At 38.7% G+C, this 21,204-nt stretch overlaps 2 protein-coding genes across 6 annotated transcripts; one reads left to right on the top strand and one right to left on the bottom strand.

Annotated features, from left to right (window-relative positions):
• Positions 1-359: 359 nt before the first annotated feature.
• On the bottom strand, positions 360-16,317 carry LOC101072243 (ATP-binding cassette sub-family G member 2-like). Of its 4 annotated transcripts, none has more exons than XM_029839403.1 (19): positions 16,295-16,317; positions 15,178-15,265; positions 14,968-15,098; positions 11,520-11,579; positions 11,270-11,384; positions 10,994-11,146; positions 9,776-9,933; positions 7,930-8,032; positions 7,381-7,429; positions 7,207-7,305; positions 5,583-5,681; positions 5,363-5,508; positions 4,491-4,573; positions 3,856-3,945; positions 3,375-3,499; positions 3,100-3,254; positions 2,925-3,014; positions 1,869-1,945; positions 361-1,252 (listed from the first exon to the last, which is right to left on the bottom strand). In XM_029839403.1, the coding sequence occupies exons 2-19, from the start codon at positions 15,232-15,234 to the stop codon at positions 1,105-1,107; spliced, it is 1,938 nt and encodes a 645-aa protein (XP_029695263.1). In that variant the 5' UTR covers positions 15,235-15,265; positions 16,295-16,317; the 3' UTR covers positions 361-1,104. The 4 variants fall into 4 exon arrangements, with proteins under 4 accessions (XP_029695266.1, XP_029695263.1, XP_029695265.1 ...); XM_029839405.1 differs by having other exon boundaries at positions 16,291-16,303; XM_011605182.2 differs by lacking the exon at positions 16,295-16,317 and adding an exon at positions 15,600-15,955.
• A 1,220-nt stretch (positions 16,318-17,537) lies between these two features.
• On the top strand, positions 17,538-19,111 carry LOC115250458 (eukaryotic translation initiation factor 4 gamma 3-like). 2 transcript variants are annotated; one of them, XM_029839046.1, is made up of 6 exons: positions 17,538-17,605; positions 17,683-18,010; positions 18,095-18,213; positions 18,307-18,391; positions 18,596-18,733; positions 18,865-19,111. In XM_029839046.1, exons 4-6 carry the CDS (start codon positions 18,358-18,360, stop codon positions 19,011-19,013), a joined length of 321 nt encoding a protein of 106 aa, XP_029694906.1. In that variant the 5' UTR covers positions 17,538-17,605; positions 17,683-18,010; positions 18,095-18,213; positions 18,307-18,357; the 3' UTR covers positions 19,014-19,111. The 2 variants fall into 2 exon arrangements, with proteins under 2 accessions (XP_029694906.1, XP_029694905.1); XM_029839045.1 differs by lacking the exons at positions 18,307-18,391; positions 18,596-18,733; positions 18,865-19,111 and having other exon boundaries at positions 17,544-17,605; positions 18,095-18,203.
• Positions 19,112-21,204: the final 2,093 nt, after the last annotated feature.

Genomic DNA, 21,204 nt, shown 5'->3' with positions numbered 1-21,204 from the left:
TTTATCTCAAATCAGGTTTCAAGTCTAATTTCTCTTTCATTTCAAAGTATTGTAAAAGATGAAAACAATCCACATAATAAAAAAAAAAGAAATTAATAGAAAGGAGTGTCATAAAGATTAATTGTCATTAACTTTATAAGGAAGATTATATATTTTTCTGGAATATGAGACAGAACACGCAATCCAAAGTGCAATTATTTCTCTATAATCTATATCATCCAAACGTAATATTGTTTTTCCAAGTTTAAAGCTGCATTATTATTCTCACTAGTCTCCCACTGAGCCACCCTAATTTCTTTTCCTAGTTTAGATAATCATTGTTCCTGTTGGGACTGGCACTACAGGTTGCCATTTTCATTCAGAACAGTAATGGGATTTATACTTTATCTATTACTTAATTCACATTTAACCCATATTAAAACTAGAATCCTGAGGTTTTACATTTCATTGTATTTAAAATTTAAAGGTTACTGATATTGTTTTGCTTTTTAAACTCCTTCCCCATTTATTCAGCTTTATAACTTTTTCATGTAATCAATTACCCCTGTCTGTCTTGGCTGTGACTTTTCAGTCGTGTGTCATGACAGTTACTCATTTGCTCCAACACAGACCTCACATCAAGGTGTGTGTTTGATTTTTGCAATATTACACAACTGTATTTCGAAACCAGCACATGCTGGAATTAGAGCCACAGTTTCCATGGAAGTGGAACAAGTGTTAGCTTACAACGACACACCTCATGAAGTCATCAGTTTTATGAGCATGTGTGTGCATGTATGTCAGCACAATGTAATCACATCTAGACAAAAACAATGTTAAATTCATTGAATACATTTACAAACCATGAAAGGATACTTTAGGTGACAGCTACATTTTTATTAGACTACAATATTTTGTCAAATTTAAGTTGCAGAATTTATGCAAACAGAATGCACATATTATGAAGAGCTTAAAATAACTGACAAAACATCAATGAAAAAAAAAATCCATTGTGATAAAAACAAGATACAGAAATGTTAAATCGCAGTTAAAGAAAACAACAACTTTCTAATTGTAAAATAATGTGGAATAAAGTACATTTTTACTGATGAAGATAAAGATGCATTAGGTGAACTTCTGGATGAATCTCAGTTTGAGGTAAGTGATGGTCAGGAAGCAGGTGGTCATGATGCCCAGTGCCACGTGGTTCTGCCAGAATCCCCAAGGGGAGAAATCTACACCCTGTCCTGTCAAAAATGCCTCCCCTGTGCAACTGCACGCAGAAGTACAACACGGGTTTTAATCATGAAATAACCATGAAGATAATCAGCCATTTTATCTAAGGAACCTTACAAAAAATGAAATATATACAAATACCATCACGGATTTATTTATTTTTAAAACTTTTACAGGCTAAAGTAAAGCTAAAAAATAAAGAAATTAAGAATAAATTAATTAATTTTTAAGAATAAAAAAATTGAATTGTATCATTGGCTGCCAAAGTCAAGAATATATTTTTACAAAAATATTGAAAACCTAGCACACCTTTTATGTAAATCTGAAGAAAACTTATCTTCTTTACTGATGGTGCAATAAAATCTGATGTGGACACAGTAACTTGGACACTTGCTTGCTTCCTCTTACATGTTTCAATAAAAACTCAATATAGATTTTTGAAACATTAACTTTTTCTAAATCTAAGAAACTGATTTTTTTCAAGTTTTCCTATTTCAGTGTGACAAATGCAAGTTATTCTCCTTTATCAACTATATTAAAAATGTACATAGAATTTGACTAAAAACTATTGAATGACCAAAATGAAACAAAGTGAAATAGCTACCGTAACCAATTCTGACAGACAGTGCACAAAAGTATGTCTGGTTTCTTACATGACTCCAGGTGGAATTTCGCTGATGTTCACACCCTTACAGAAGTTCAGACCAGTATACTCATTAATCAGAAGAGCCTGAGGAGGGAGAGAATCATCATTTGTAAATGCAAGGTTAGGAAATCAAAACTGTTTGCAGTCCAAGTAATGCCACAACAAATAAAGGCAACACTTAAATCACTCCATTTGAAAAGGTCTATTAACTTTATAGAGTAATTAACTGCACAGTCTGATGCAATGTAATGAATGATGGCCCAGAGGTGTCTGATTTGATTCAGGTGTGGACAATGCTAACAAGCTATTGTCATCCAGGATCTGCACACACATTTCAGCTGTATGAAGCCCGGCACTGAGATGAACAATTAGTCATTCAAGGGCCCACTTCCTCAGAATAGTGTAGTCAACAGTGTAGACAATAGCTGTTGGGCTTTCATCTGGATAACACGAGGAGGTCTCTCTGATCCTCTGTGTGCAAGGTTAGGCCTCCCAATACCATTACCATCCCCGCCACTAAACTAGTTATGCTGGAGGATCTTGAAGGTTGGAGAATGATCTCCACTTTGTCTCCTCACTCTATCACGACTGTCACCTCTGCTAAGTTTGAACCCCCTCTCATCTGTGGAGGGAACATTGTCCTAGTGGTGACTCTGACTATTCTGACCTAACAACTGCTAAGTGATCTGCAAGACCCTAATTGTAGAGGTTAGCAGAATGTTTCACTGTCATAGAATCTGTTTATGACAACTTGAGCTGAAATAATGGTTGGGGGTAAGATAAGAAGCTCACTTGGGGCCATTCTGTAAGGCTCTGCCAGACATTGACATCTTCACAGGAGATGTAAATTGTAGTCCTAATATTGGGGCCTAGCCCTCCTACACTGTGTGTGCAGATGTATTACAGACTCCTAACTGGACAGATTGAGAAAATGGATTGACTTGGGGTTACAATGTGTTGATTATGTATTGCCTTTATTTTTTTGTGCAGTTCATATTTTGGCAGTTTATTTTGCAGATTGAACAAACTTGAAGCAGCGATGCTCCATGGCACTTGAACTTACACTAATGCCATATCGTGGTATGCTTAAATATTTTAACCAAGCAAGCCAATTGACGATGGAGGGAAGATTCACCAACAAACCTGCAAAAATCTGCAAAAAAACCCACACACTTGTAGTTGATCATTTGGTTATTTTAAATGAGGGCAGGTTTTATCACATAGCACATTCACGTCACCATCATGAAGACGCAGGCAATAGTCATGAAGATGTTTGCAATGGCCACAACTGTCTGGTCAGCAGAGATGGCCAGAGCCATCGATGTGGATGTGTAGGCCACCAGTATTACGGTGAACATAAATAGGAAGAAGGCCTCAGTTGTCATTTTCAGACCTACACATAAACAGATCTATTTAACCTCACATGGAATTGAGTGATTTACAAGTCAAGTTACATTCTTGTCATTTGACATTTTATGCACATTGATGCCCTTGGGGTTAGGGTTCTACTTACCGATCATAAAATAGGCAACGCAGGTAAAAACCACAGCAGGGATGGTCCTCAGCATGAGGATGTCAGATAGGAGCTTAGACAGGAAGTAGACTGACAACCGATAATAACCACTAATATATTCATGACTGGGGACAAACAGAAAAATGAAATTAATTTATTGTTTGTACACACACACGGCATATAAATAAAGCCCAACAAGAACAATGCAGAAGTGTCTTGTGTGAAAAATCAGTGGTACATTTCAAACAATTTTGTTAATAACGATCTGCCACTGCTAACTATAATATGTCACAGCTGTAATATATCAATTCAGCAGATCTGTAAAAAATTAGAACAGGTTAATACAATTTTAATATGCTCTACTGTGTGTACTGTTCACATTTGGGTTAAGATCTTTTTCTATTCCAGTGAATCAGGTGACATTGTTGATAAGTTGTGGTAATTATATTAAAGTCTGTGTGTGTTACTGTGTCTCACGTACATGAAGAGTTTCCTCTCACTGATGAAGAGCTCAGCAGATGACAGTGAGCTGAAGCACTGATTAACGATGATGAAGAAAAGGGCACCAAATCTAAAAACACAATGACTGGTACATAAATGACCTTTATCTCATCTCATGTGTAGTAAGAGACTGGAATTTTTTTTAACATTATATATCATATTACTTCATGATATAAATTAGGAATTATTAGGAATGCTACTTTAGATTGTAGTATTTAAAAAAAAATATAATCTATTAACAATCAAGTCACATATAAAAACATGATCTAATTTACATAAATGATAGTATGTTACAAATAATTGGATTTACGCACAATTGTCCAGATCATTGTGCAGAATGAGGACTTTTTAATAAACTGACATGTCTATCATGACTGCCAGCATTCTAGTTCTTTTACCCACTGTTCACAAACGTCATCTATAGTATGTAAAGTTAGTTCTTGGTAGAATTTAAAAAAATACTAATGGTATGTAAATTATATTTAACATTAAGAACAGTGATCACAGAGATCAGACAACTGATCTCTGTGATCACTCATAAAAGTAATATATGTGAGATACTTTCATGAATATATGAAAAGTATGATGTGCATTTTCTGGATTAAAAAAAAAAACCTGTTCTGGCTTCCAGTTTGATTCTCTTCGACACCAAAGAAAATAGCTCCAACAACCAGAGCGAGGAATAGTGTGACCACAACCTGAAGAAAATAAAACAGGGCAGAGACATGTGACAGATGGACAAGATAAGATAGTTCTTTATTAGTGCCACAGCAGAAGATAAGATAAGAGCTAGTCATCCTACAAACTGTCATATTCAGCGCTAACGCAGCAAAGGGCAGATATAACAAGGAAAGTCTAATAGTAAAAGTGCATGTGCTGAATGAATGAACAACCACATCTCTATTATATTCTGGTTGAACCAGCCCCACCAGTTTTGTTGGGCAAAACTATGGTTTGTGCCAGATATATGATGTTACAACTATAGTAAATGCTTTTAATGTTACCTTGTATATAGTATTATATAGTACTTTACCATCACAACTCTAATAAAAAATTTTTTTGCCACTCCAGACTTCCTCATACAGTACAACAGTTCATGTCTCTGCACCCAGTCACATGCTTTCTTAGATATACAAAAGATATACAAAAACATAAATGATGTGGCAAAAGCTGCAGGCAAGGCCCAACTCTTGCTGTACAATGATGGATGTTCATTTTGACTTCTTTTTCAATTCACTAATGCTGCTAAGGATACCCTGTCAAGATGCCCATACTCACACTTTTGGATCATATTAAACTGTACATAAAATAACCGCTGTGCCTTCAAATAAATTGGGGTGTGACCGAGACTGTTGAGAACTTGCAGACACAGCAGAAAAAACATGAACCAATAGTTGTATTGAATTTAGTTACTATGAGCAGACACAAACAGTTTGTGAACCCCGACTATCTTCTATGGGCAAGGACAAACTTTGTGAGGTGTTTACCTGAGCGACAGAGGTCTGAGGGTTGAGCATGAGGTTGCGGAAAGTTCTCTTGAGAACCCATTTGAACTGTGTCAGGAAGCTTGTGTTGTAGGTGATGGTTCTGGATGGGGCAGTGCGCTTCCTGTCTTTGTCCTTTATTATCCAATCTAAGACATACGGGTCACATCAAATGAAATAAACATACAAAGTTTTCAGTTTCCACTGAAAGAAAGTAGCCTACCTAGTTCTTGTTGAGTCTGTGTGAAGTAGGGACAACTTCTGTATGCTTCCAAAAGTTTGTCCTCAATTCCTTGTCTGGATATCGACTGATCGTCTGGATCTTGATTTGTAAAAGAAAGTGCATAAATAGTAACATTTTAGAAGGAGCATCTCTGGCTAAACTAGCAGCACTGAGTCTTTGTGAGAATATTGTGTCTCCTGCTGGCTGGAACATCTCTGCATGGCAGTTTTTCTTCATTTTTTTCAAAACAGCTCAAGTTCTGTCAGGCTGCTCTGGGATCAGGCATGAACAGCTATTGTTATGTCCAACCACAAATGCTACATAGAATCAAGATAAAGCCACCACGACTCTCAATCAAGTTTCCTGTGGGTGGTAAACGATTCTAGGTGGGCCGATTCTAGTGGAACTGCAGCAGCCACATTCATTTTTTGCAATCAAACAAGCAGTTACATAGCCGCTTATTTAAAGCAAGGTAAATACATTCTTCATTGTTTTCCCATTGAAAGCAATATTAAAAAACTGGATCAAGGTGATCAGGGGGAAGGGGTGAATATGATTATAAAGAAGGGGAGCACATATATCTGCCGCAGGCATTTCACATAACAAGATTCAATGTTGGGCTGCAGTGTTAGCTACTTTTAATTCCAGGGATGTTTACACGTGTTACCCTGGAATCTGTTGTGGTGTTGACGTGAACAAATAGATCCACACACAAATGGATTTTTCCAAAAATTCTTCAAGAGAAGCGAGATTTGGTACACAGAAATCTAGAGGACAGGTCTAAAAAGGGCAAGTCAGAGATAAAATCCAATCTAAAGTAAAAGAAATATCACTATTAATTATCAGAAAAAGAATACTAAAGCACTAAAGTGACATATATACTAAAGTGACAAAGATAACCAGATACAGGGAGTACACAGACTAAATACAATAGGAAAGGGGAAGATGGTGAGACAAGGGTGCAACACACAAATAAAAAAAAATATCCTGGGGAATTCTAAACTGAAATAAGAATGTATGGTAAATGGTAAATGTTGTAAAAACATGGCAAATGTTTGAAACTAAATGTGACAAAATGCGCGTGTAGACATGTTTAGTTTCAAAGCATATTTAAAAGAGTGATGTGATTTTTTGTTAGAGCCACTTCTTAAGATATTTAAAACACTATCTGCCATCTTACATCTTAAATGGTAAATATTAATTACAAATACTAAATATTACATGTAAATGTTTCATTAAAATGTTTCAAATAACACTGGCTCTAAATATACATATTAAATATAAATGCTAAATATAAATGCCAAATAAAAATGTAAATGTTTAATCAAAATCCCTCAGGTGAAGCTATATTATTTTGCTAACTTCAAATTTAAGCTGTCCAGAAGTATCAAAGGCAAGTACCAAAAAATGTAAAAATCAAATAGGAGAGGGGAGAGGCATTTCCAGGAGATCATCTTTAGGTGGACGTTCGGATTATTTGATTGTGCAACAAGTTATTGTCCCAAAAGTAAAATTGTATTCACTATGATTTCAAGTTTCAAGAAGAGAGGAAACATTTACAGGTTGTTTATGCCTTTTCTACTTTTGTGGAGTCACACAGTAACAGTAACACATGAAACTTTACCATCACAGCCTTCTCTACTGTTGGCAACAGCAGTCATGTCTCCATTGATGATGTCTAGGAAGAAGTCAGCGGGGTTGTTGTGGGTTTCGCAGGTGTACCCTTTTAAGTGAAAACATGTTTTATACAGGTCCTGTGCAGACTAATATGATGGAGTAATGAAAAGCATGTTCATACCAATGTCTGAGAAGTATGCCAATGCTCTCTGTGCTGGACCATGATAAACCTGAGTATTTTAAATCAACCAAACATGATAATGATGTCACATTTTCAGTAGTTAAAGATGTGATGAAAAACTACTTGATCACAGGCAGTGAACAAAAACACAGGTTAAAAAGTGTAAATGTTAAATTTTAACTCTGCTTCTTTGACAATTAAAATGAATAATGTGTGTAAAAACAGCCAAAAGTATTAAATTCCTAAAATACATATTTTTTGTCTTATTTAACATTTGCTGTTACCCAAAAGAGGGTAATGTGTGCTCAAAACCACACAATAATAACGAATCAGCTTGTCACTAATCAGAACGCTTCATTTTTAACATTTTGAATTAATAAAAAATTACCAGAAGAAATAAAAAGCCAATAAAAGCATAAAGAGAAATTTAATGAAAGATTGTCAAAATACTTACTTAAAACTTAGTTACAGAAAGAAGGGGAAATTGAAATACATAAAACTGAAGAGGAAACCTAAAGGAAATGTTCTATATTCATCAGAAACTAAGACCTGTTTGCCATTGACGAGCAGAGTGAGGCTATCAAATAGCCGGTAGATGGAGTATCGTGGCTGGTGAATGGATAAGATGATGGTGCGACCATTTTTTGCCATCCTAAAGAAACAGTTAAACAGTTTTATTGATTTCTTTCACATGGAAGAAGGTCAAAAATGTGACAGAATATACCGTATTTTCATGACTATAAGGCGCACCGAAAACACTGAGATTTTCTCAAAAATCGACGGTGCGCCTCGTGTGTGGACTGAGTTTCAAAATCTGCTTGGTGGGTGCACTACGGTAAACGCTCCGCCAATCGATTAGTTGCACACCTATGCGTAAGGACTCCCTAAAATGGCGCCGGTCAAGCGAGACGCGTATGAATGAGGCTTACTTTAAACTGCAGGACATCGAATATGCGGCTGAAAATGGCAATCGAGCAATCGTAGTGTTTTCGCTTTATGAGGAGGCGGCATCTCTCCGTACGCACAAGGACAACTGTTGCGCAACGGCTGCCCGCGGATTACCAGGAGAGGGTGGCCATCTTCCCTAACCCTAACCAGGAGAGGGTGGCCATCTTCCCTAACCCTAACCAGGAGAGGGCGGCCATCTTCCCTAACCCTAACCAGGAGAGGGTGGCCATCTTCCCTAACCCTAACCAGGAGAGGGTGGCCATCTTCCCTAACCCTAACCAGGAGAGGGTGGCCATCTTCCGCACCTACTGCCGCGACAAGATAACCGCGTCCAGCCACATCACCAACATGGATGAGATCCCTCTGACTTTTGACATCCCTTTGACCCACAAAGTGGAGAAAAAGGGACCGGCACGGTGGCACGAGAAGTCGTCGTTCACCGTGGTTCTTGGCTGCCACGGAAACGGACAGAGCGCTGGATGACGGAATGCGAAGACTCCTTCACAAAGACTATGAGGCAGCGGCGGGCAAGTTATGCCATCATATGTGGGTGGATTGTAGACGCATGGGCTATGATACCATCTTCATGTATTGGAAGAGCTTTCACAAAATCAACGCTGATGCCGGTGAGTCCGATTAAGATGATTAAGATGAGGAAGAGGAATTCAGGATGTTGGACATTGAAATAGTGCAGCTGTTTAATTCAGATACAGAAGATGAAAACTATGATGGTTTTGTGGTGGAAGAATGAATATTTTGTTCAATAAATGTGTCGAAACTCACTGTTTTACTTCCGTTGTCATTTTTTAATGTATGTTTCAGCATGCACCTAATAATGCGGTGTGCCTTATGTATGTTTTAAACACAGAAATAGCACCCATAACTGAGACTGCGCCTTTTAATACAGTGCGCCTTATGGTCGTGAAAATACGGTACTTGAATCCAGAGACTGTAGCACAAAATTTTAGATACAACTTGACCACAGGACTCCTGTATTCTAGCATGCTTGCAAAGAAGAAAAACAGAATGTTATTGTTAATGTGCTAATTTTAATTCTGCTGATCTCAAAAGTAGATCAAATTTATTCAAAGTTTTAGATGTTCCTCTTTTTGTACTTTGTCTGATCTTGTATTAATGGATTGTCATATTCTAAGTGTTGTAAGAGTGCTGGGAACTTGCAACTTGGAGTGTCCACGTCCCTCAGACAATCATGACTTGACTCTGACTCAAAACAGACTTTGATTTGGGGATATGTATTTAAACCCATTTATATAATCCAGAGTTTGAGAATGATTCAGACTCAAACACAGAAAATGACACCAAAAAGTTCAGTGATGGATTAGCATTTAAGGGTTTTGAGGTGTAGGGTTAAAAAAAACAGAGAATCTAATTTGTGCATTGGTTTGTGTGTGTGTGTGTGTGTGTGTGTCTGTGTGTATGTGTGTGCCTCTTTAGAAGAAGGAGCACAGAGTTAGCTGTGCTTGCATCAAGGCCTGTTGTGGGTTCATCTAAGAAAAGGACGGATGGGTCAATGATCAGCTCCATTCCAATATTGGTCCTTTTCCTCTCTCCACCTGAGATCCCACGTATGAGCTGTGTGCCAACCTGCAGGATCACAGACAGGGTTCAGTCAAAAAGTTTCAGACTCTCACATTTATTATATATTGTGTTTCTATGCGTAAACAAAAAAAACAAAAACATCTTCTTATTTATCTACACTCAATATTTCCCTATATATCTTTGGGGAAATTTACCCCTTATCTGTTTGCAGCTTAGCCCTTCGTTTTGCCACTTAACATCATGCAAAGGGGTGTCTCACTTCTCCAAAAATTTAAGGGTTAGGACTAGGGAGAGCGTAGGGGCCCAAGACCAGGTGGAAAGATTATATATCCACTCTGACCTAAGAGCACCCCCAGTTGGAATAAGCCAACATGGCCATAGAAAGTCCCGGACACTTTACTTGAGCTGCTGCCTCTGTGACCTGATCTCGAATAAGCAGAAGAAAATAAATGGATGGACAAAACTGTACAATGCCCACAATTATGGTTTCGCAGAACTGCATACACTTCTTTAGTCAAAGGAAGATACAGTCCCATGAAAGGGGAACCAGGCAGATGGATATCAGGCTGGGACGAAACAGAGACTTCACAGACACAAGGCTAGGGAATCTACCAAGGCTGGGACGGAGCAGATAGATGGGGAAAAGGCATGGCTGAAAATGGGAAATCAATCTGGGAATAACTGTTGGAAAGTAAAGCAAGAGACAAAAACAATTTAACTGTGTAAATGTTGGGTTTAAATACCAGGTAACCAGGTACATGAAATTCAGTTTGTGACTGAGGATAGGATAACATGTGTAATGGCTTGTACTGAATGTGGCGGAGCAGAATGTGACAGATCCATGTTTAGTGGGCACTACCTAGTCTCCTCTTACTGTATCTGCTTTTAAAGCAGCAGATTTATTGTGTCCATGAAGCTTATGAATATAGTAAGTTGCAGAGTGCAGTATGTATACCGAACTTTCATTTGTCCTATGAAAAGATATCATAAAATTGTAGCAAAGTTGTTGAGATATCCCAATCCAATTTGTATATGGGAAATATATTTTGTTATCTGTTTCTGATGGAGCTTTGTGTTTGTTTCCCTTGTTTTCCAGTCTCCTCACCCTTGAGTCAGCCACCCGGCCCAGTCCCAGCTCCTCAATGAGCTTGTTGACTTTTTGCTGCTTCTCCTTTTGAGTCACGTAGGTGGGGAGGCGCAGTGCTGCAGAAAAGTTCAGGTTCTCTCTGACTGTCAGTGTTCCCATCACCACATCATCCTAGACATGAAAAAAATAGTTGTATTTCCTGACAGAAAGTTGGATCTAAACTGGTTTAATGATGATGATGATTATGATGTATTTATCTGAAATAGTTATACTTTCATTTCCTGTCTCACTCACTTGCACTACATATCCAGACAGACACTTGAAGTTTGGAGGTTGAGGAGCTCCATTAATAAGAACCTCTCCCATTAGGCCTGCAGGATCCTTCCTGGCGGCTAGAATATCTAGAAATCTGAAAGATAACCAACCTGGCACAATCATGTACTTGGAGTTTTTTGCACAATAAAATTGCAATAAAAAACATTAAAAATGATGAAGAAATACAGTATATTGAAATGTAACTTTAAAGCAAGGCAAAGGAACTTACGAGGACTTCCCACTTCCTGTTGCTCCCATGATGGCGTTTAACCCGGGCTTCATAATCCCACTATAATTTATTCCAGAGAAATGAAAATCCTTGGTTATAGTTATTGTATCATGAATACAAGTCCACATGGTGATTTTGAGAGATTGCAATGTTGAAAATAAATAAAATGGATCAATAATTTCTTAAATTATGCTTTTGATTGTTTATTGATGTTATCATTCAGATTTCATACTGAGATGAACACAAGTTGCAATAAAACCGTAAGCTTTGGACCGATGTCAACGATTACCCACTTGGGCAATAAAATACAAGCATTAAAAAAAACTGTACTTTGACCTACAATATTACAGTTTTCAACTCACGCAATGTTTTACAAGCTGTTCATATAACCACATACAATAGGCTGCTGTATATAAGATAATCTTCATAGTATCTGAGGGCAGTGGTAGCTAGGTCTGTAGGGGACTTGGCTAAAAAGCATAGGATTCTTGGTTCAAGCCCTTGTGTTTCCATTAGCAGTGTGCATACATACTGCCCAGCGACAAAGTGGTGACTCATTGTGCATCCTTCCCATTACACCAAAAGGGATACAGTGGTTAAGAAGATGGATATGTTATCCACCCCACATTATTACATCAATTAATCACTCCATCACAATAAATACCTGGGGCTGTGATAGCTCAGAGAAGCAGAAGCAGAGGGTTCTTGGTTGGAGCCCCAGGGCAGACAAAACATGGAAGATGTTCTGGTAATAGGGAGACGTGCCAGAACATCTTTACCCTAGGTACCCTTGAGCAAGGTACCAAGCCCACAAATGCTCATATAGGCCCCTGCAATGACCCTACAATGCCTGGATTGCTGTTACAGGGAGCCAGGCCTGGGGTTGGGGCTCGCAGCACCTGGTGACTTTGTCCCTGCCCCAACTTGGCCTGTGGAACTCCCCAAGCAGGCTGCAGGGCGGACTATCCTTGGGGCAAAAACTCAAGTCTGAGAGCAGTTTGGGGAAGCCAAATAATGACTATAGGTCTGCTTTAAACAAATTCTGGCAAATCATCTGGCACCTTGGGAGGAGATAGCAGGTCTTCAATTCCATTGTCTCACCTTAAACTGAGGAAGCAGAGGCTGGGGAGTCTGACTCCGCCATGACCCTTACTGAAGTTGTTCTTGTAAAGTAGTAGTTGTTATCTGTGGCAAGGCTTTGGGGGATGGATGAGATCTGCCCTGAATACCTGAAGTCCTGGATGTTGTAGGGTTGTCTTGGTTGAAACACCTCTGCAGCACCACTTGGTAGTTGTGTTCCAACTAAAGGGGATCACACTTTTCAGCCTGTCTGGGAAGTTCTATGCCAGGTTACTGGAGAGGAGAATTTAGCCAAAATTCGAACCCCGGATTCAGGAGAAACAATGTGGTTTTCCCCCCGGCCGTGGAACACTGGACCAGCTCTATACCTTCTACAGAGTGCTTGAAGGTTCATAGTGGTTTTCCCAACCAGTCAAAATGTGTTTATTGATCTGGAAAAAGCATTTGACTGTGTCCCTCAGGGTATACTGTGGGGGTTCTCCATGAATATAGGGCCCGTGACCCTCTGCTAAGGGCCATTCGTTCAACTGGAGAGGAGGCTTGGTTCACATTGCCGACAGTAAGTCAGACCTGTTTCCAGAGCATGTTGGACTTTGGCAGGGCTCCTCAGTTTGGTTTATAATTTTTGTGGACAGATTTTCTATGTGTAGCCAGTGGCTGGAGGGATCCCAATTTGGAAACCATAGGATTTCATCTCTGCTTTTTGCAGATTATGCTGTACTGTTGGCTTGATGAAGCCAATACCTCGAGCACATACTGAAGCTGTTTGGAGCCGAGTGTGAAGCAGCTGGGATTAGAATTAACACCTCCAAATCCAAGGCCATGGTTCTCAACTGGAAAAGGATGTGTTGCCATCTCCAGGTTGGTGGAGAGGTCCTGCCTCAAAGGGAGAAGTTCAAATATCTGGGGGTCTTGTTCTCGATTGGGAAACAGATGAAGTTTGAGATTGACAGACCGATCGTGCACCCTCTGTAGTTATGCGTTCTGTGTACTGAACTCAAAAAAGAGCTTAGTCCAAAGGTGAAGCTGTCGTTTTACCAGTCAATCTATGCTCCTACTCTCACCTATGGTCATGAACTTTGGGTAGTGACCAAAAGGACAAGATCACAGATACAGTACGCAAAATGATTTTACTCTAGAGGGTGCTTTGGTGCTCCCTTAGACATAGGGTGAAAAGCTCAGTCACTTGGGAGGAGCTCAGAATAGAGCCGCTGCGCCTTCCTGTTGAGAGGAGTCAGCTAAGGAGGTTCAAGCACCTGTTTCGGATCCCCCTGGATATCTCCCTAGGGAAGTGTTCCAGGTATGTCACACCGGGCATAGGCCACGAGATAGACATGCTGGAAAGACTGCCTCTCCAATGGCCTAGGATTGCCAGGGTTAGGGAAGTCTGGGCATCACTGCTTCGGCAGATGCCTTTCTTACCCAGCTCCAGATAAGCAAGAGAAGACGAGATAAAATTTTCTTTCATGTTTTTTCAATTTTATGTTAATTTCCTGAACAAGAGCTTTCCCCAACCGAAAAAATATTTTATTTACTTCTCTAAATACATTTGCTGCAAAATTTGTTGCACAAAACCAACTCTTGGTTATTATTTTAAACATAACAGGCCTTTCATAGGTTTTTATATGAAAAAAAGAGTTTTTTCAGGAATTGTTTTTGTGCATTTCTTTTTGCTAGCAAACATTTCAACATCCTGCTGCTGTTATTTGTTTTTTGATCTCATTGTTTTCAGAAGGCTGTGTGGTTCTGTCACAGAGGGAGACCTTGCTAAACTTCCGTCTTTTGTCTCACGGGTGTGTGTCTGCACTTGTGTGTGTGCATGCATGCGCGTGCACGCGTGTGCATGTGCAGCTTTGAAGTTGCAGCTTTGAAATTTCATTGCATCACATTTGCCTTCTTGGAGAACTCCAGTAATCATTCAGAAAAGGTCCAAACTAACCAAATCATTTCATCACGTTAGAAGTCAGGTCAGTCACATAGCATCTTCTTTTTATATAGTGCAAATCTTTGCTAAATGAAAATACCCACTAGAAAGCCCTTGTTGTTTTGTTTGCAAAACCTTGTCTAATGATCAGCTGACAAAACAATCAACTTATATGGAATGAATGCCATCATTGTTATTTGTGTTCCCACAAAGTCGAGAGCAGCTTCAAGTTAACAGGGCGATGCTACTTTTAATCAGTCAATCTATCAAAATTTTAACACATTTTTTGTCTGAACATTGAATTGATTTTATGCATGTGGAGTCAAGTGTTCTAGTGCTTATAATTTTCAAAGTTACACAGATAATAAAAAAGTTCACATTTAAAAGCTATTCAAACAAATGGCACTTACTGTAAATTTTACCTTTTGAAGGGGTAGTACTCACTTCAGGTCAATGAGGATGGATTTAGTCAAACTCCTCTTCCCCCACAAACAGCAGCCTCCCTCTTTTACTTTATAATGGATGTTGTGAAAGCTAACAGTGGCTCCCTGTTGCTGGGAAGCTGAACCTGCAGGCTGAAAACAGCTGTTTTAGACAACATTATGGATTACAAGCGTATGTCAGCATGAAAATGTAAGGAATTAAGGAAGATACCTGTTGTTTTCTAGCTCCATTTAGGTCAAGCTCAATGTTCATTTGGACATCTGACATCTTCTCACTCTTTCACCTCAAAAACTAGTCACTGCAAAACCATTTAGATTTAGCTAACGAATGAAAGCTGCCGCCAACTCTTCGGTTTCCTATTTAGCTGTTTTAAAAATATTTCACTTTTAAAATTAATATGGACAGTAACAAATTTGATTAAATGGAAAGCAGTTGTATGTGTGTGTCTGAGAGTCAGAGAGAGGGATAGAGAGAAGGTTGGAGAGAGAGAAAGAGCATTTGATGGAAGATAGGCAATAGAAAAGGTACAAATCTGTTACACAATCAAAACAAAGTCTAACTCAGGGACTCATTACCACAGAACGTCATTGTTCACATGTAACACTATAGTTACCAAAAATGTTGAGTGTTACCTGAAAGTCATCCAGAGTAAGGGCACGTCAATTACATGTTGTTCAGGTGTCTGAGAGAATTTCAGAAAAATCTGAACTAAAGAGAAAAACTTTTCCAGCTTTGATTTATTTCAGAAAGTTGCAAAGACGCCAAACCCAAAAGACAGAAGTTTGCTCATTCAGCAGTCTTGATGCATTCTCCACAAAGAAAATTATGATATCAGGAGAAGGAGAAGATCAAGCTAAACACTACAGAATAGCTGTAGGTGAAAGTTCACCACTATTGTAAATTTTTCCATTCTTTGTAATGCTGAAAAACATTTTGACAAAGCATTGATTGTATAATAGATTGTATAGAGATTCTTAAGTATGTGAGGTGAATTATTTCATTTATTATCCCACTATGTTTATTAATGCATAACTTCTATTAATTAATACAGACATTACATCATCACACAGGGTTAGAAATTAATTAACGCTATTTCTTCAAAATATATTAAACAAGAAAACATCAAAGCTCTTAATCTTTATGTGATGTTAGTATTTACTATTTAATGCTAAATAAAAATTCTGCAAAAACATAATCATTTACATATATACTAATTTATTTATTCTATACAGTTTCAAGCACAAAACTCTTAAGTTTTCATTATATGTAATTATTTTCTAATTAGATACAAGACAATTTCAAAAGTAAAGAAAAATTTCACACCTACTTAAGTCAGATGAGAAGAAAAACCAGATTAAACAGATAAGTGCAGCAGTGCAGGGTTCATGTTTGAGAGAGAGGCCCCGCCCACACGGCAAAACAATTGGACAAGAATGGAGATTGAAAAAATATAAAACAACAATGTATATGGGAAAAGGACAAATGAATGAAGACAAAAACGTACCTTTTTCACATCTGAACTAGCACTGGGGGAATATTAATCAAATATGTTTTTATATCGTGAAATATTTTTGAGTTTTAATTACTTTTGGAGTATCAAATTGATTATTTCAAAAAACAATGGAGAGTTTTTTCAAACGTGAAATTTTACTCTTGACTGTTGTAAATAAAAGTGTTGTAAATAAAAGTGTTTTTTGATTAATATGTTAAGTAAATTTTCTAAATTTCCAATTCACACCTATCTATCTATCTATCTATCTATCTATCTATCTATCTATCTATCTATCTATCTATCTATCTATCTATCTATCTATCTGTCTGTCTGTCTGTCTGTCTTTTTTCTGCATGAGGAAAAAAATAAATAGATCTAAAATAGATTTATTTTACTTTATAATTAAGTTATAAAAGAAAGAGCCTTTTTCCACATCATATCAAATAAGAATTAATTGGCAGTTTTAGAAAGAAGAAATTATTATAGAAAGAAGAAATTATTTATAGAACACAGCAAGTAAATGTTGAAAACCATCCCCATCTGTTGGTCAATAGTAGTAATTTCAACTCAAATATTAACTATTCTTTTCTCTTTTTTTGCATGTTTGTAAGAAACGACAGGTGTTTTACACACTGTTAAATACTTACAGTTCATAATAGGTTAAAAAGTATTTATAAATACTTAAATCTAACAAATGGTTTAATGTCAATTATTAATTATAAATTATATGGTTTACTAATCAATAACAAAATTATATAGTTTATATTACAGTCACTACCCAGGAACATTAGTAAAATAATTATAATGTGGCAGGACAAACAGATCCAAACACAGTTTTTGTTAGTTCTTTTGATAAAACCAAAACAAGAATGAAAACAATAAATAATAAAAGTGCACCAAAAATGAACATGGAACAGGTGAGAGGTACACATGCATTCGCCACACAACCCAGAGGGAAACCAGGGGCAAAAGACAGTCCCTCGCAGGTGGCTTGATCAGTCTGTCCTAACGACTGCGACGCTCCTTTTATTTTCTTCCTTTTAGCCAAAACTCAACAGCTACTGCGGCCTCATTTGCAACCTAATGAAGAAGAAGATGTCGTCAAGAATCAAATTCATGTTGCAGGATGTTGTGGCCCTAAGAGAGGTGAGACTCTTTCATGGTTAAATCAGGAATATATTCTGCAAGTTGAATTCTCATCACATCTCATGTGTGGCCTTCAGAACGATTGGGTTCCCCGAAGGAGAGATGAAGGGCCCAAAACCATCCAGCAGCTTCACCAAGAGGTGAAGCTGGCTGAAGAGAGGGAGCAGCTCCAGTTGAAGAAAGCAATTCCTGGGAAGTTCAACCAGGACTTCAGACGCAACTGTGATGGAGACCGGAAGCTGCGGTACCAGAGGGGCAGCAGCTCAACTCTTGGGTCACCAAAACAATATGAATGCAGGAGCATGAGAAACACCTGGGGACCGAAACAAAGAGAACCTGTGGTGTACCTGGATGAACAAAAGATAAACAGAGGAGCACAGGTTAAAGAGGTCAACAAAATTCCAGGTAAATAACTGAAAAAGCCAAAGGATTGGGTGCATTTTTAAAGCTGACACCTGGATGGGGTTTTTCACTACTTGTTGCTCTCAGTTGAACACAAGAACCAGGAGGAGGCACGAGCGCAGGACTGTGAAGAAGAAGTGTATCAAACACTGAGAAGACTCCTGCAGAACAACTCTGTCATTGATTAAATAGAGGAGTGGATCCAGGTAACTCCCCATGAGAATGACCTTTAAACTGGATTTTTCTAGAGATTATGACTGTAGGCATGAAACTAACAAAGGTTCCTCTCCCCCTCCCAGAACACCCTCAGCAACAGGCAGAGGTCATCAGACGGGTTTGTGAGGGCCTTGATGAGAGCAGTGTGCCAGTCAGTCATTGTTGACTGTAAGTGTTCTATAAAGTCATATAGAGGCAGAAAGCTCAGCCTGTTTCTGTCCAAAAACATGATTCATTAGTTTTACTCCACACAGACGTCTGTTTTACATGATGTGAGCACATCCACAAAACCAGTCTGGGACACTTTATGGTCCATAATTAGATGTGTTCAGTTTCTTTACAGTGGTGTGAAGAGAGTGTTTGTGTTGTCAGGTGGGGTTTATACTCTCAACACCTATCAGCTGCTCCAGAGAGTGAGCCTCCTCAAGAGGTTCATCAAGGATGACCAGAAGCAGCTGGTGGCCCTGAACGTTCTGCAGCAGCTGGTGGTCCACATAGACCAACCTGATGGTGAGTGTCCCATCTATCCACCTCAACGGTCACGGCTTTGTTCATTTTAACTTTGAACTCCAAATTCAGAAGCCAGTGGTGTGTTTCTATTGACTTATTCCTGTGATTCTTGCTGGTGTGTGTCCGTGTAGGTCTGCTGCGCATGTTTTTTGATGTGCTGTTGGATGAAGAAGTCATCCAGGATGAGACCTTCTTTAAGTGGAGGTCATCCACAGTTAATGTGACATCCGTGACCAACTTCTTCTCCTGGCTCCAAGAGGCGAACAGACGGATAAAGTGAACTTGGGGAGCCAAAAAAATTATTTTTTTTATTTTTTTAAAATCTGCTTTATTTCATTGTCAATAATATCATCTGTCTTTGAATAAAATTCAATTTATGTCCAAATACAAGTCCTTGAATATCATTTGTGTTTTAATGAAGTTGGGTAATAAAGTCCCGACTGGCACCATTTATCCTGATGTGATAATCATGTTTTACTTTCTAAAGGAGTTTTGGTTTATTGAGGTTGAATGTTTAAGACAGTAATAAACATTGACACTAAAACTACCTAAAGAGCCTAATCTCTAACAAGTATTAATCCCTTATTATGGTTAATGATAAAATGCTATCTAAAGTAAAATAGATTCTGATATTTTGAGCGTATTTCTTATATTTGTTGTTTGAGTGACACTAAAACACTCAGTAATTACACTCAAGCTTGATATGATCAATCAATCAACCAATCTTTATTTATATAGCATCTTTTACAATCAAAATTGTTTCAAGGCGCTTTCCAGAATCCCAGGGCCTGACCCCAGACAAGCAACAGTGGCAAGGAAAAACTCCCCTTTCACAGGAAGAAACCTTGAGCAGGACCAGGCTCATGTAGGGGGACCAACTACAACAAGTAGAAACCAACTACACAAGAAACAGCATCACTAGTCTACTTGATGAGATGAGGAGAGGAAAGGAGAGGAGAGGAGAGGAGAGGAGAGGAGAGGAGAGGAGAGGACTGGCACAGAGCACAGAAACACATACAAAAATACACTATATTGAGCCGGCTGAGTGGGTCAGAGGTTAAAAGTAGAGATGGAGTCAGCCTCCCTTACCTGGACAGGGAGCTGGTTCCATAGAAGGGGGGCCTGGTAGCTAAATGCTCGGCCCCCCATTCTACTCCTAGAGACTCTGGGAACCACAAGTAGACCAGCATTCTCAGAGCGGAGCGGTCTATTGGGCTGATAAGGTATCACTAGCTCCTCCAGGTAGGATGGAGCTAGGCCTCTGAGGACCTTGTAGGTCAGAAGAAGGGTTTTAAAAATTATTCTAAATTTAACGGGCAGCCAATGAAGAGACGCCATTACAGGAGTTATGTGATCTCTTTTGTCAATACCTGTCAGAACTCTGGCTGCAGCATTTTGGATCAGCTGGAGACTTCTTAAAGAGTTGTTGGACACCCCGATAATAAAGAATTACAATAGTCCAGCCTGGAAGTAACACATGCATGGACTAACTTTTCAGCATCATGTCGTGTTAGTAGCTTTCTAATCCTTGTGATGTCCCTCAGGTGAAAAAAGGCACTTCTAGAGACTAATTTAATGTGTGAGTTGAAGGAGAGATTTTGGTCAAAAGTTACTCCAAGATTCCTCGCAGAGAGACTAGATGCTAATGAGATACCATCTACAGTGATCATGTGATCTAATCTATCCCTGAGAGGTTCAGGACCAAACACCATGACCTCATTTTTTCCTGAATTAAGGAGGAGGAAATTTGAAGACATGCAGGACTTTATGTCTTTAAGACAGGTCTGAAGCTTCACTAACTTCTCTGTCTCCTCTGGTTTCATGGATAAATAAAGCTGAGTGTCATCAGCATAACAATGAAAATGTATCCATGCTGCCGAATAATGTTCCCTAAGGGAAGCATGTACAAGGTGAAGAGGATTGGTCCAAGTACAGAACCTTGAGGAACTCCATGGCTAACCCTACTGTATGAGGAGGGAACACCATGGACATGAGCAAACTGGTATCTATCAGATAAATATGACCTAAACCAGTCTAGTGCTGTCCCTTTAATCCCAATCACATGTTCCAGTCTCTGTAACAGGATGCTGTGATCAACTGTATCAAAAGCAGCACTGAGGTCCAGCAGAACCAGAATAGAGACCAGTCCATGATCTGAAGCTATAAGAAGATCATTAGTGACTTTAAGAAGTGCTGTTTCTGTGCTGTGATGAGCTCTAAAGTCTGACTGAAACATCTCAAACAGGCGGTTTCTCTGCAGGTGCTCCAGTAACTGAGTCACCACCACCCTCTCGAGAATTTTAGAGATAAAAGGAAGGTTGGATATCGGTCTGTAATTTGCTAGCACATCAGGATCCAGTTATGTTTTTTTAAGCAACTGTTTAATTACTGCCACCTATTGCAAAAGAACTGAACTGCCGCTCAGTGGTAAAACATCCTTCAACAAGTGTAATGGTATGGGATCTAAAAGG

The sequence above is a fragment of the Takifugu rubripes genome, chromosome 7, assembly GCF_901000725.2.
Source record: "Takifugu rubripes chromosome 7, fTakRub1.2, whole genome shotgun sequence".
Classification (NCBI taxonomy): domain Eukaryota; kingdom Metazoa; phylum Chordata; class Actinopteri; order Tetraodontiformes; family Tetraodontidae; genus Takifugu; species Takifugu rubripes.
The sequence above is the reverse complement of the archived record's forward strand: the minus strand, read 5'-3'. Positions and strand labels throughout refer to the sequence as shown.